Source organism: Melanostigma gelatinosum (genome assembly GCF_949748355.1).
Source record: "Melanostigma gelatinosum genome assembly, chromosome: 11".
Classification (NCBI taxonomy): Eukaryota; Metazoa; Chordata; class Actinopteri; order Perciformes; family Zoarcidae; genus Melanostigma; species Melanostigma gelatinosum.
Genome location: NC_136644.1, coordinates 21,688,589 through 21,701,310, shown reverse-complemented (window position 1 = coordinate 21,701,310; position 12,722 = coordinate 21,688,589). Strand labels below are relative to the sequence as shown.

Sequence of the window (12,722 nt, the reverse complement as noted above, 5' to 3'; positions counted from 1 at the left end):
ACCTTTGACCACCAAAATCGACTCGGTTCATCATTTAGTCCAAGTGGACGTTTGTGCCAAATTTGAAGACATTCGTTCAAGGCCTTCCTGAGAGAACGCGTTCCTGAGAATGAGACGGACGGATAAAACAACTGGAAGACAGAATGCCTCGAACGCGCCGAGTGATACGAAGGGCAGCCGTCATGGCACGACGTCACGCCTTCTCCACTGGAAGGACACGGGTACAAGCTTTAAGCCCGTTTTCTGTGGGAAATAAAGCAGAGGATGAAACTAAAACGATGACACTTGTGGGCTCTGACAAGTGATTGAAATGATCGTAGAGGTTAGCTAAGAAAGAAAATCAGAAATGTCGGCTGACAGATAAAGTTAAATATTACATTAACGTAATTAGAGAAATCCTGTTGAAGTACAAAACCTTTTTTTTTATTTTCTATGATCAAAACTGCAAAACATCTAGAAAAATATACAACAAATGCTTAACCTTTCACAACATTTAACATTTGAAAATGGGAACATAAAAGAGAAGGAATATTCACATTTTCCCCATTAATGATAAAAGAACATTCATTTTTATTTCCTTTCTTTTACATATCAACGTTTTGTTATACGTTTGCAATTATCGTTATGGTCTGCCGCGTTGTTATTTTTAAATTTCAAACATCTCCACAGTAGCCAGAGTCGTTGGAGAGCTGCGAGTTGGAGCTGCGGTTGGAGGAAGAGTTCCATATGTCCAGGTTCATGTGGGTGCCGAAGGGGTTGAAGCTGGAGTACTGGATCGGTGCGCACGTCACCTCTGGCTCCCGGGTAAAGGGAGAATGAGGCGGGGTGACGGGGGACATCGGGGCCGATCGCTCAGGTTGGAAGTGGCTCTGGTAGGGCTCGCTCTGAGGCGTCCAGATGGACCCAAACAGACTGGACATGGGGGAGAGGCTGCGGGTACCCGAGAAGTATGGCTGTGGAGGGCGGAGAGAAAGAGCGATGAAGCTAGCTGTTCAACCACTTGTTTTCCCTGATATTTGGAGCTGCTTTGTGTGCTGTCCGAAGTTGTATCCCAGTATTGGACATCTGACCTTACCTGTCACTGGGCTCCGCTACCGTGGGGCCACTTGGCTGTCTGTTCCCTGCGGCGATGAGCTGGCTGTCGTTGCTCTGCTTTTCATTAGCGTCTCTCCTTTTCAGCTAAAGTAGAATGACCTTCCCGCTCTAGTTTCTGTCAATCCTCAGCAACAAGACAAAGGCAATCTCTTCAGGAGTCGTAGTGACTCGTGGTTAAGACGCATGCCGGGTAACAGCAACGTCTCCTGCTTGATTCTGGCTGCAGATCTTTGGTTTGCTGTCTGTTTCTACACTTTCTAACACACACAAACACAGAAATGTCTTTGTTGCAAAGACACTATCAGTAGATGTTACATGCTACTGTATGTTACATGCTACTGTAACGTATTCTCTTGAGCAGTTGTTTCATGAATCTTTGGATTGAGGTACTCGCTGATCGTAGTTTAGTTTGAGGTGTGTTTTTAATCACAGTACTACAACTATTACTTCATGTTATTAGGATTCAGTCATTTTGAGACCAGTATTTGAGAGTAAAGAATTCAAACATATAACAATGAAGGTATTTTTTTTTTTTTTATCTGACATCAGCTACCTTTTATTTAACACAATCCCTCAATTTAGGTTGAACTAATTTTTTCCCGAGGCAGTATATTTTAAAGTTGTCAATAAACTTCGACTGGAGAAAGCAACAGTAAATGTAATCGTTGATTTTTAAAACCAAACTGAACGAGGAATTACGACAAACAGCAATTAAAATGCAACAAAAATGTATTGGAATAAAATATAAAGCATCAAAAGGTACATTTTCTGCTGATAGGACAATCGTGTGCGGCTGCAATTTCTTTTTGCAAATGGGCCAAAGTGCATACTGATACTGAGCGTGTATCTTTAAACAACTGTTGCACAAAAAGGAGAAGCAGCAAATGAAAGAGAAGTTTATGGAAACCCACTTTCAGTAAGACCGAGTCGATTAAACCGATTTTGTTCCTCATTTCTGCTCTGACAAGTAGAGCAGAATGATAAAAGCACAAGAGGAAATGACTTCCTTCTAAGTCTCAAGAGAGATGCCACTTTTGTCTTTATGGGGGGCGTGTGTGTGTGCGTGCGTGTGTTTGTGTGTGTTGCTGTTCAAAATGACACAACACCAGATGGAAACATCCAGTTTTACATTAAATGTGAATCACAGGTGCTCTGGCACTCTCAGTGTTCAACAACATCCTGTGATTGTAATCACAGGTTTCCGGCAGCAATCTGCTCCGATTGGCCCGGTTCATGTTGCACACAGCTTTAAAGTAAGACCAGTGCAACTTTTAAAGATTGTTATTTCACACTGCGTTTCTCCATTTCCATCATTTTTGTGTAAACCCACTGCAGGGATTCATTTCATCACACACCTTTAACCACATCCCGTACATCTTTATTGAAGTGAAACTGCGTGAAATTAACTTCTCGTTTTCTTGCATTATTTATCATGCCAATTATAGATATTGCTGACCTTGCTGGTGCAGGCCCTGTTGTTCACAACATGCAGCCTGTAAGACCAGCAAAAGTCATTTTACAAAAAGATGGCCAAACATTTGGTGGTTTCAACATCTCTAATGTGAGGATTTGAAGATTTTCTGAGTTATTGATTTCTCTGAAAAAGAGAAAAGCTTGTATTTGAGGGCTGACTGCTGAGTCTATTCTACAAACCCGTTATGTTGAACTCAATATCTTCAGATTTTGAACTGTTGATCGAACAAAACAAGATATTTGAAGATATCCCGAGGGTTCTAGGAAATTACACGATGACTATGATTATCAACATTCAGCTGCAGCAGGAGAGCAGCCAGACCACTTGGTCCTGATCAACCCCATTTGAGTTGAGTGTTGTGACTCCTCACCTTGCTGCCCACACAGGCTGCCGTGTCCCAGGTTGAGGTCGATTCCTGCGGCTGCTCCTCACTCCAGCTGGCCTGATTGCCGTGTGCATGCTGGGCCTCCTGACTGGCAAAACCACTCTGAAATGTTCCATTACCTGCGAGATGAGTAGAACAAACACATGCTTGTCAATACTTGTTCCAGTAACCCAGTGAATACGTTTTAATTCTACATCATCACATATAAATACAGCACAGCGTGAGAGAGGAGTATATAACTGGATTACGGTATAAGAAAACTCCACGGCATGACTTTGTACCTATGTAGTTGCTTTCCTCACAGTAGGTGTAGGGACTGTTGCAATGGCTGTTGGCACTGCTCCAAGTAAACCTGCGGGGGAAACAAGGAAACATTTGATCCAACGGTTTCAACAGAGAGATAAAACTGCAACACAAGGACACATTACTGCAACACTAGATACACAGTATCTTACTAAACAAGCTATTTTAAGCAGTTATAAAGCTGTTTAGACAGAGGGGTGAAGTGGCATATAAGTAATAGAGTTTTCAGACGACTGCACACAGCAGCCGCCATTTGTATTTAGGAAATTCATTTTGCACACAAAAAAAAAAGAAAAAAAAGAAGAGGAACAATGTTCTGTCCAGTTTTTGAACACTAACACATCCTCCTATGATTAGATTCTTCTTCTACAGCGTATAGGCAGTAGTTTTTAAATATGAATGACACACACAGTGAACAGTTACAGAGTATTAAACAACGTTGTTGTGACTAACAACTTCCTATATTCATATCTAGCAGACACAACAGCATTAGTATTCATGCACGCAGGCAGGAGTCATGTTTCTGTCCAGCGTTCGCTCTCTTATTAGCTCTGTTTCAGTCTCCGCCCCCTTCAAAGACAATATCTGACCTTTGCGATTATTTAATGTCCAACTTTCTCCTGTTCTGAACATGCAAGTGTGCAATCTGGTGATGAATTTCTCATTAAAAATGACCCTTTTCACATTACAGATCGTTATTTGATTCATTGCCAATATAATAGAAATTGTTATGTTTAGAATCTGAACAAATCTGCATTTAAGCACTGACCCATTGTACGAGGCGGTGGTTGCTGGCTGAGGTATGTAGGGCAGCGCTTCGGTGGTGTTGTATCTGAACTCGTTGGTGAGGGGGATGGATGGAGCGGACCACGTCTCTTCAGGCAAATACTGACCCGTCAGGTCTGAGGAAGCAAAGAACAACCTCGTTAGGAATCAGACGTAATGCACTAATACTACTTGTTGAAGACGTGGACGGGTGTTTATTTTAGACTCATAAAGTATGTGTTCACTGTGAATGTCTTTACCCATGTTCCGTTCTACTCCTGCAGCAACAGCAGCAAAACTTGGGGCAAAGCTGGACGCTGTGGGATCGGGGCTTTGGCACGCATCTTTACGGTACAAGCTGTTCATGCTGAACAGGAAAAAGCCACAAGTTACAAGTTAAACAGGGAACAGATGAAAAGTCCTCTTCAAACATCATAATCTGACATTTCTCATTAGCAGCCTGACGGCGGTGCAAAGTGGACACACAGAAACATCAGATTTTACTCTTTTATACACAATGTCAGTCAAATCTAACACTGACACCATTGTGTTCTGCTGAGGTACCTGAGAGCCTTGTAGTTTGTATTCACGGTCTGGTAGCAGTCTCTCTCTACTGGGTAGACGCCGTACTGCATGGAGTCCCCTGTAAAAAAAAACAATAAAAGAAAAACCTGTTTGCACCAATGTCAAAATAATGTAGTTGACCCTTCTCATCTGTGACAAAAATACAGCTACAGCCTGTTAACCATGATGATGATGCACGTTGTCCCTTACTTTTTCTGGATGAGGTAGTGCAGCCGTGTGTTCGGGCATTGGGGTCTTTGTCTCCCTCTATGCTGCTGGCGCTGCTCCAGCTGCCCCAGCTTCCTCTGCTGGCCCGCACACTGCCTGACGAGCTGCCGGAGTCCGAGCCCGACTCACACACTCCGCCACCTTGCCGCTCTGTAGCACACTTCCGGCGAGTACGAACAGGACACACACCTGCCGGACAGCAACACGGCCAGTGAGATTAGAACCAAGTGCTCGGATGTTCGTAAAGCTGCAGAGAAGTGTGTGACAGGTCAGGAGTATGCCCACCGTTCTGCTTGTGAGGGCTCTCAACACTCAGGCCAGGCGTTGGTGCTTCCGACTTGGAGCCGATGCAGCAGTGGTTCCTGTTGCGGGGTCCACTGAGGTTACGGTCCCCCGTTTTCCATTCAGGTTCCTTCTCCCTTTCAGGTATCACTACCACATTGTGCTCAGGAGCACTAGGGCAGTAATCAGACACAAACAATTACAACACATCGTATCTTACCGTTTGGTGCTTTATAACAGCGTCGGTCGCTGTTAGTTTCACTACAGTTCAATGCTCTTTGCTCACTTTTTAAACAATACAGAACAAAGACCTGAATTTTCAGGTATTTTACTCTGGAGTATCAGAATAAATATGAATTGATGAATTGATATAGGTAACGTGAGGTCTACCTGGAGACATTTTCTGTCTTCCTGCGACTCCTCTTTCCCTTATTATTTCCCGATGCAGTGCCAGTCTCTGCGCACTGTGCTTTCTTTTTCTGGCCTTTGCTATCTTCTCTCAGCTGGAGACAGAAGAACATGAAGTCAATTTGATCATTCGGATGATAAGCTTTGCAAAAGACATCAAATCTAAACGAATACAGGCACGGTGCATTTCAGCATCTTCCTTACCTCCATTTCAGATCTGTCCCTTTTCTCAGAGCCGATCTTCTCCGCAGAGTGCTCAGTGCAGCTCTTCTCTACAGGACTGCACAGTAACAGGCCTGGTCTAGGTCCTGGACCCACTATGACGTTATCTGGGAAACAAGCAGGAATTTCCATGGGAAACATAACTGCTGCTGGCACAGTGCTTATGGGGTCTTCCTTAAAGTCTGCGGATGTCTTTTTATCCAGCACACTGATGAAAGCTGGTTCGTTGTTGTTGCAGACGTCAGGGTCTGGGGTCAGAGGAGGATCCGCTGTGAGGTCTTCATGGTCTTCATCCATCATCATAGCATCAGGCACTGCTGTGGACGAGCTTGCCTTGTATTTGGTGTAATAGAGTGAAACCTTGTGTTTCTTTTGCGGTTGGGACAGGGTGATTAAGGAGCCTCTCTTTGAGGACGGTTGAGGACGAGGGGTGGGGATGTTGGCCAGGGCTGGAGAGCCACGGCCTTTACCTTTGTCTGAGGTGTGACAGATGTCCACATAGCTCTTACAGCTGCCCTTTGCTTTACTGCACAAACAAGACAAATTGAAGTTGTTTAATCCACTTGCAATCGTTGTCTTTATGCAAAGAGTTTCAGTCTCACAATGTTCCTAATACTACTGAAAGACATTGGACTTACTTCACTCCATTAGCTGCCATATTATTGACTGGACCGTTATCCCGCGACAGGACAGAGTTGTGGTTGCTCCTGATGGTGGGTGTGGAAAACTCAGTCAGGATATACTGGGCCTGATGGAAGGCCATCAGACACACACCAAACAGGGAGAAGCTGAAACACAAACACATACAGCAGACAATGAGTTACACCTCCGATACATACCCAAAAACTAGAAAACATTACGACTTATCACTGTGAATAATGAGAATTAAAAAAGGTACAAACCATGTGAAGATGAGGGTGATCATCCAGAAGGTTTCCTCCCAGCTGGGACCAGGAACCACCTGAGCGCAGAGCGGCAACATGTGGTGGGGCAGCGTCACGTTGAGGGTGAAAGGGAAAGAGGTGCCGCGTGATGTCACCAGGGTGAGGTCCCGGATCACCCAGGACGAGGTGAAGTCTGGGGTGAAGCTGAGGACACAGAGAGGTGGAGAGAGTGAGAGACAAAGAAATAGACATAAAAAAAGAGACATAAGAACAAAATATAGAGGAAGAGGAGGAAGGTATAATGAGGAAGTAAAAGAGGAAGAGAGAAAGCAGAAATTGACATAAGAGGTGTGGGGACTGCCTATGGTTGAATTATATATATATACATTTTGCATTTTAACAAATTTTCCATTTTATATATAGCAATGAAGAAGTTAACTTACATTATTCAAACACTAAGTGACAACTTACGCGATGGTGATCTCAGAGGAGGTGTTGTGGTCCAGGCTGAAGGGGCGACACTGCAAGACCTCAAAGCCGAATCCCTGACACTTATACCCGTTAATATTCATTGACATGACGTTCAGAGGAAGCTCTCCTGCATTCTCCACCCGGAAACTCTTTCTGATGGCGAAAAGCGGCTTGTTGCTGCGCAGGCCTGGGAGAGACGAGCAGGAACGTTTCACTTTTGTTCGTTTGATTGCCTTATCTTTCTGTTAAAAGTGACCATGTACCAATACAGTTTATTACTTAACAAGTCATGGAGTGATATTAAGGTTAAACATTAATCTCACCATCACTACATTCCATTAGAGTTGATTGAGGAACATTGAAGCGCAGAGAGGCCCCTGGGCCGGGCAGTTTGCCTCCAATTCGTAGCAGCTCTTTGGCCCCGTGGCCCTGCACCGTCATCATGTCAAACACCGTCAGGTTGTTCCTGTAGCAGGGGTAAAAAGCAACTTTCTTGCTAGATTTAGGGACTTTGGGAGCTAGTGCTGCTAGCTACTTTAATTGGAAAAGAGTTGGCTACACTTTCTTTTCAGCAGGAAAATGTAGTCTACCTTTACTGGTTTCTTTCATGTTACCGAACCAAGATTTAATGTTATAAGTAACACCTGTGCATTATGACACCTCAGTCTAAATGTCTGCCGTTAAAAAGGTCTCTGAAATTCTCAACTGTTGCGAATATCTCTTCCAAAGATTCAAAATCCTCCGCCAGTACATAACCTAAATACGGTACACATATGAACATGAACAAACTCATCCGATGAATATGAATCAGTACCTGATGATGAGAATGGTGGTGGTGGGTTTGTGTTCAGAGGGAGTGAAGACCACAGCAACTTCTCTGGCCTCCCAGGGCTGCAGCAGCAGACGCAGGACACCCTCTCCTGTTATGGCCTTCACGTTTTCCCCCGCCTGCACACAAACACACAGAGAGAGGGCAAAAAAAAGGTTTAGCGGGAAAGCACAATAGGCAACACTGAAGCACAACAAGAATGCCACGTAAGATAAGGAGCCAAAAAACAATGAGTAAATACGAAAAGGACCAGACAAAAGTGGCACAACTTCATTTCCCGGGAACATTCTCAGGACTTACCTTGGGGGGAGAAGCCAAGAGAGAAAACTCTGTGGTGCTGATGTTGACAGAAAGAGGGCTGATATTAAACCTGTCGATCAAAACAGAGAAAGCAGTTTGACAAATCATCTCAGGGGATGAGCTGGAGGAACAGTGGTACAATACTACGAACAACCGAGGCACAAGACAACTGTAGTTGCGCGTACCATTTGGTTAAGAGGTCCAGAGCCTCCAGGGGGGCCGGGTACAGGGAGAGGATCCGAATCTCTACAGAAACCACTGAAGACGAAGGATTCTTCAGCATGAATGTCTTTACCTGAAACAAAAAGAAATGTGTCTTTTTGCTGCAGAAAAATGTTGCAAATTTTAAATCCAGCTTTAAATATATATGAACATCATTTTTAGTGAGGAGTCATTGCGTGTTACCCACCTTGCTCTCATTGACGGGTGTAGCGCCAAAGTCCAAAGGAAAAGACGTCTCTACGGCGAGTCTGGGCCACCTGAGAAGACAAAACGATTTACAAGATTAATGATGTTCATGGTGTGCAATGATGGATTATAATACACATAATGGCGTGAAAAAGGAAGCTGCGTGTTGCGTTTAAGACTGACCTGCAAGACAGTTTGTCTTTGTGACTCTGCCATCGAGAGCAGAGCTCAGCAGCCAGTTTGCTGTCTACGGCCCAAGACGAGGGGGAAAAGTCGGGGAGGAGGGTACGCTGCCAATCTGAAAGCCCTGATAGGATATGACAGAAAATGTATAATTCATATATAAACTCTAATAACTAAAAACAATATGACTTTTTCTCTCAGAACTCAAGTGGCATCTCACCTGTTTCAGACAATCTGACAGGGCAAGGACGTCCACAGTCAGGTTCCCCCTCAAACACCACTTCCCCCTGCTGACAGACACATCATCTGTTACCACATGTGATCCTGCGTACCGGTCCACAACCCAACACACTACAGTGGAAGACCGCTAACAGTGATCACTGTTACAGTGATCAACCGCTTATATGGATTAAGACGGTTAAAAGAGAATCATTCCTAAATAAATGCTGTTTAAATTATTTGCTTGTAGTAATTAAGTAGTCCGCTTACGCAAGGTTTTAAAAATCAGAATATTTTTTGGTGTACTTGCATTTCCTCCTTTGAACGTACACAAACATTTAGTGTGGATCCTACGCACTGTTGTATAAAAGGGACCCCTGATCGCTGTAATCTGTTTCCACTGTGCTAACTACTGTAGCTACTGGGGCTGGTGTTTTACCTTGAAAGGAGAAGAGTGGAAGTAAAGGGGAATGTGCAGGGCTGTGCCCAGGCTGGTGTCCAGACTCAGGGTGAACACCTGGTTGACGGGCAGGGCCCTGCTGAGCAGCTGGAGGGACAGGATGTGCCAGCAGCCCTGAGGAACTGTCAGTGGAGCGCTGAAGTTCATCACCTGACAGACGGGGGGCAGCAGAGACATTCGTGTCAAGTCCTGCTCTGAACTTGGGATCCTTATGATAAAAGGGTGAAGTGTGCCAGAATACACTTAGCATAAAATAAGAGAACATTAAATGACCATCATTTTATCGTCGTCTAATCAGATCTGCTTCCTATCATTCTTCGAGGTAATGATGCATACCTTCATTACTCCCCGCAGGTTCTGTGAGAGGCTGACATTCATCACAGTGACGGGTAAGAGGAGGGAGTTGGTCAGCCACAGATCCACCTGCTCTGCATCTCTTTGTTTCACCTGGAACAGGCTGAAAAAATCCCCCACGGTCCTTCTGCAGAAAGAAACAAAATGACACCATGATACCCAGTATCACATGTTGATGGCTCCTCCCGATCAGCCACGCGTTTTAACTATTTCTGTAACGGATTTATCTTAATTACTATGTAGACACACCTCAGACAAAAGGTAAGGGGCGTGGCTACAGCCAGTGTTTTCAAACAATCAGGCTTTGGCAGTCAAGCTGGGCTTTAATTCTAAAGGTTTCGTAGCAAAACTTGCGTGTGAAATGACATTACCTGTGTGTGATATGTAGTCCAGGGAAGCTGTAAGTTGTCCGGTTTCCCAGAATCTTTAAACTGATATGATTCATGCATTTCCCGTCATGACCCGGTGATGCACCTGATGTATGAAACAGAACTGTTGTTGACAAAAAATACCTGGACATTTAGGTTCAATGCAATCACCTCCACCCACCATTATAAATGGTAAATAGACTGTACTTTTACAGCGAGTTTCTTGTCTTCCGACCACTCAGAGCGCATCAACACTACATGTCATCTTTCACCCATTCATACACAACCATGCAAGGTGCCACCTGCCCATCAGGACTAACTAATCATTCATACCAATTCATAAACCACGGGAGCAATTTGGGGTAAAGTGTCTTGCCCAATGACACATCGACATGCACTAGCAGAGCCACGACCCTGCTGTACCACTGAGCCAAAATCGAATTATGCTAATTGAGAAGAAATGATTTGACTTGAAATGACTGGTCACCTCTGCAGGCAAGTGTCGCTACTTCAGTGAAGTTTTTGGCCTCTGGTCTCAGAAGAACCTGATTAAATTCCAGGCCGGCCTCCACTTTTGATAGCACCTGCATGTCCTGGGGAGAAAAATAATCCTGTCAAATCCTATAAATTGCGACCTATAAACCCCAGAATATAGCAAAACAATGAAAAACATCCCACCTTTACACAGAGCTTCTTGCCTCCAGAATTTAACATATAAACTCCTATTTTTGGTTCCCCTGTAAAAAAATAAAAAATAAAATAATCATACAATTAAAAAGTGTACATATGTGCAGTATGACATACAAAATGTATGGCTTGGTTTACAGTTATATCTGATCCTGATGTATGCATGTTAAGGTCTCCCTTACATTCTTTATGAGTCATTAAGAGAACTTGGCAGAGACCGATTTCTTGAGCAAAGCTATGATAAAAAAGTGAAAATTAAAAATGACCTCCATGGTCACATAGTTTAGCAAAAAAACAAAACAATTATAACGAGACGATACAACAAGTCGCCATCTGCTGCTGACAGAATTAGCCTCGTAAGAAGCAGCGATACACTAGTGTCAGCGCAACACTGGCACCTTCCCACAGCTCATTTGCTTTGGGTCAGACTGGTCAAACAAACCCACCTACTGCAGCCTGCCCAGCAGTGGGGGCCATCAGCAGCACCGAGATATGCTCAATGACGTAAGGCTTGAGCTTGTCCAGGTCAGTGGGCCGGTCACCGTGCGCAGACAGATTAATCTGCAGACTGAGGCGCTCTTCGCTCTGGAGGCGGGACCCCTGGGACGGGACAGGAAAGACATACCAGTCATGCACCAAACAGAAGGACAAGCATGATAACAGAAGAGTCGTTTGAGAATGAAGACATTCAGTAAACAGGGAACAGAAGCTAACAAAGATAAAGAAGACAAACACACACAAAAATGTGTTGTTTAAGAGACAAAGAAGAAACTTTTTTTTTTTGGTGTGGAATAAACACCGGCCGCCAGAAGTGTAATGTATCCGAGTTGGTGATTGACTGAGTCACAACAGACTACAGCCAATGAATAAGCAAAGACGTTTCCTCTACGAGCACTCTAGCACACCAGAATAATGGGAGATATCCAGGCGTGACTCTAGCCTCGCTGAAGAAATACATTTTACAAATGAAAGAGAGGTTGAGGAGACTGTGGAAAGAAAACATATAGTGATGGAAAAACTATTTTTATTTTTTCTTTCTTTGCCGCGACAGACCCAGAACCAGATACCTGCTCGACATTAACAGACAGAAGCACTCATGCAGCACAGCGGCAGAATGATTTCAGTTTGTATAATTATGACAACATCGTGAGGTTGTCTGCAGCCGCCTTTTGCATAATACGATTGCGCCACATGAACACTGGGAGCCCTGCATTAATTATTATTGATTAATTATGCGTCTCTGGAGAGAGCAATTAAAAGTCTGGCATGGGATGTCACCCTCTTCAGGGGTCCTGGAGGACACCGAAGGCGCTCCCGATGACAAGCCCGGCTGTCTGTTTAAGTTTCGGACTCGCTGGCCTTCTGCTCAGAGGAGAGGGCGTGACGAGAGCAGCGAGAAACAATCACTGCAAAGTAGGAACGAGCTAAAAACGGTGTCAGGATCACACATCACAGAAAGTAATCTGATTAAATGCTCTCCTTTGTACTTCTGTTTTTCCACAAAGTCTACCCTATGCCCGTCCTTCTCACAAAACATTTCATTAACAAGTATAATTCAGAGAAATGAATACAATTATTGTTGTTACAAGACTGTAGAGTATCGAGGTAAAATAGTTCCTCTCTGTCTCAACGACATCACAACTAGTTTGTTCGCCAATTGTGGTCCAGTATGCAACTTACCTTTCAGTGCACAAACACTGAGAATTGACTTTACAGTAAAGTAGGACATATTGTGTGCAGCAGCTAATATTGTGAACTGATAAATATGAGCTTATTCACAGGAGTAGTTGTAAGAATTTTCATGTTTCACATTTTTGGGCGTCAAAACCATAT

General features: G+C 44.0%; 1 protein-coding gene across 2 annotated transcripts in view; it reads right to left on the bottom strand.

Annotated features, from left to right (window-relative positions):
* Window positions 1-403: 403 nt before the first annotated feature.
* The window catches only part of tmem131l (transmembrane 131 like), a 29,432-nt gene continuing 17,113 nt past the window's right edge, over window positions 404-12,722 (bottom strand). Inside the window, exons 9-34 of one of the 2 annotated variants that reach the window (XM_079279048.1) lie at window positions 11,336-11,489; window positions 10,881-10,939; window positions 10,690-10,795; window positions 10,206-10,308; window positions 9,817-9,961; window positions 9,460-9,630; window positions 9,022-9,091; window positions 8,802-8,925; window positions 8,620-8,689; window positions 8,396-8,505; window positions 8,211-8,280; window positions 7,896-8,029; window positions 7,405-7,547; window positions 7,082-7,268; window positions 6,629-6,814; window positions 6,365-6,514; window positions 5,709-6,252; window positions 5,487-5,599; window positions 5,100-5,269; window positions 4,797-5,003; window positions 4,587-4,665; window positions 4,283-4,389; window positions 4,027-4,159; window positions 3,236-3,306; window positions 2,940-3,073; window positions 404-953 (exon numbers count right to left, since the gene is read on the bottom strand). In XM_079279048.1, the coding sequence (XP_079135174.1) occupies window positions 654-953; window positions 2,940-3,073; window positions 3,236-3,306; window positions 4,027-4,159; window positions 4,283-4,389; window positions 4,587-4,665; window positions 4,797-5,003; window positions 5,100-5,269; window positions 5,487-5,599; window positions 5,709-6,252; window positions 6,365-6,514; window positions 6,629-6,814; window positions 7,082-7,268; window positions 7,405-7,547; window positions 7,896-8,029; window positions 8,211-8,280; window positions 8,396-8,505; window positions 8,620-8,689; window positions 8,802-8,925; window positions 9,022-9,091; window positions 9,460-9,630; window positions 9,817-9,961; window positions 10,206-10,308; window positions 10,690-10,795; window positions 10,881-10,939; window positions 11,336-11,489 (3,840 nt within the window). In that variant the 3' untranslated portion in view covers window positions 404-653. The remainder of the gene's footprint in view (window positions 954-2,939; window positions 3,074-3,235; window positions 3,307-4,026; window positions 4,160-4,282; window positions 4,390-4,586; window positions 4,666-4,796; window positions 5,004-5,099; window positions 5,270-5,486; window positions 5,600-5,708; window positions 6,253-6,364; window positions 6,515-6,628; window positions 6,815-7,081; window positions 7,269-7,404; window positions 7,548-7,895; window positions 8,030-8,210; window positions 8,281-8,395; window positions 8,506-8,619; window positions 8,690-8,801; window positions 8,926-9,021; window positions 9,092-9,459; window positions 9,631-9,816; window positions 9,962-10,205; window positions 10,309-10,689; window positions 10,796-10,880; window positions 10,940-11,335; window positions 11,490-12,722) is intronic. The other variant, XM_079279049.1, reaches the window with a different exon arrangement.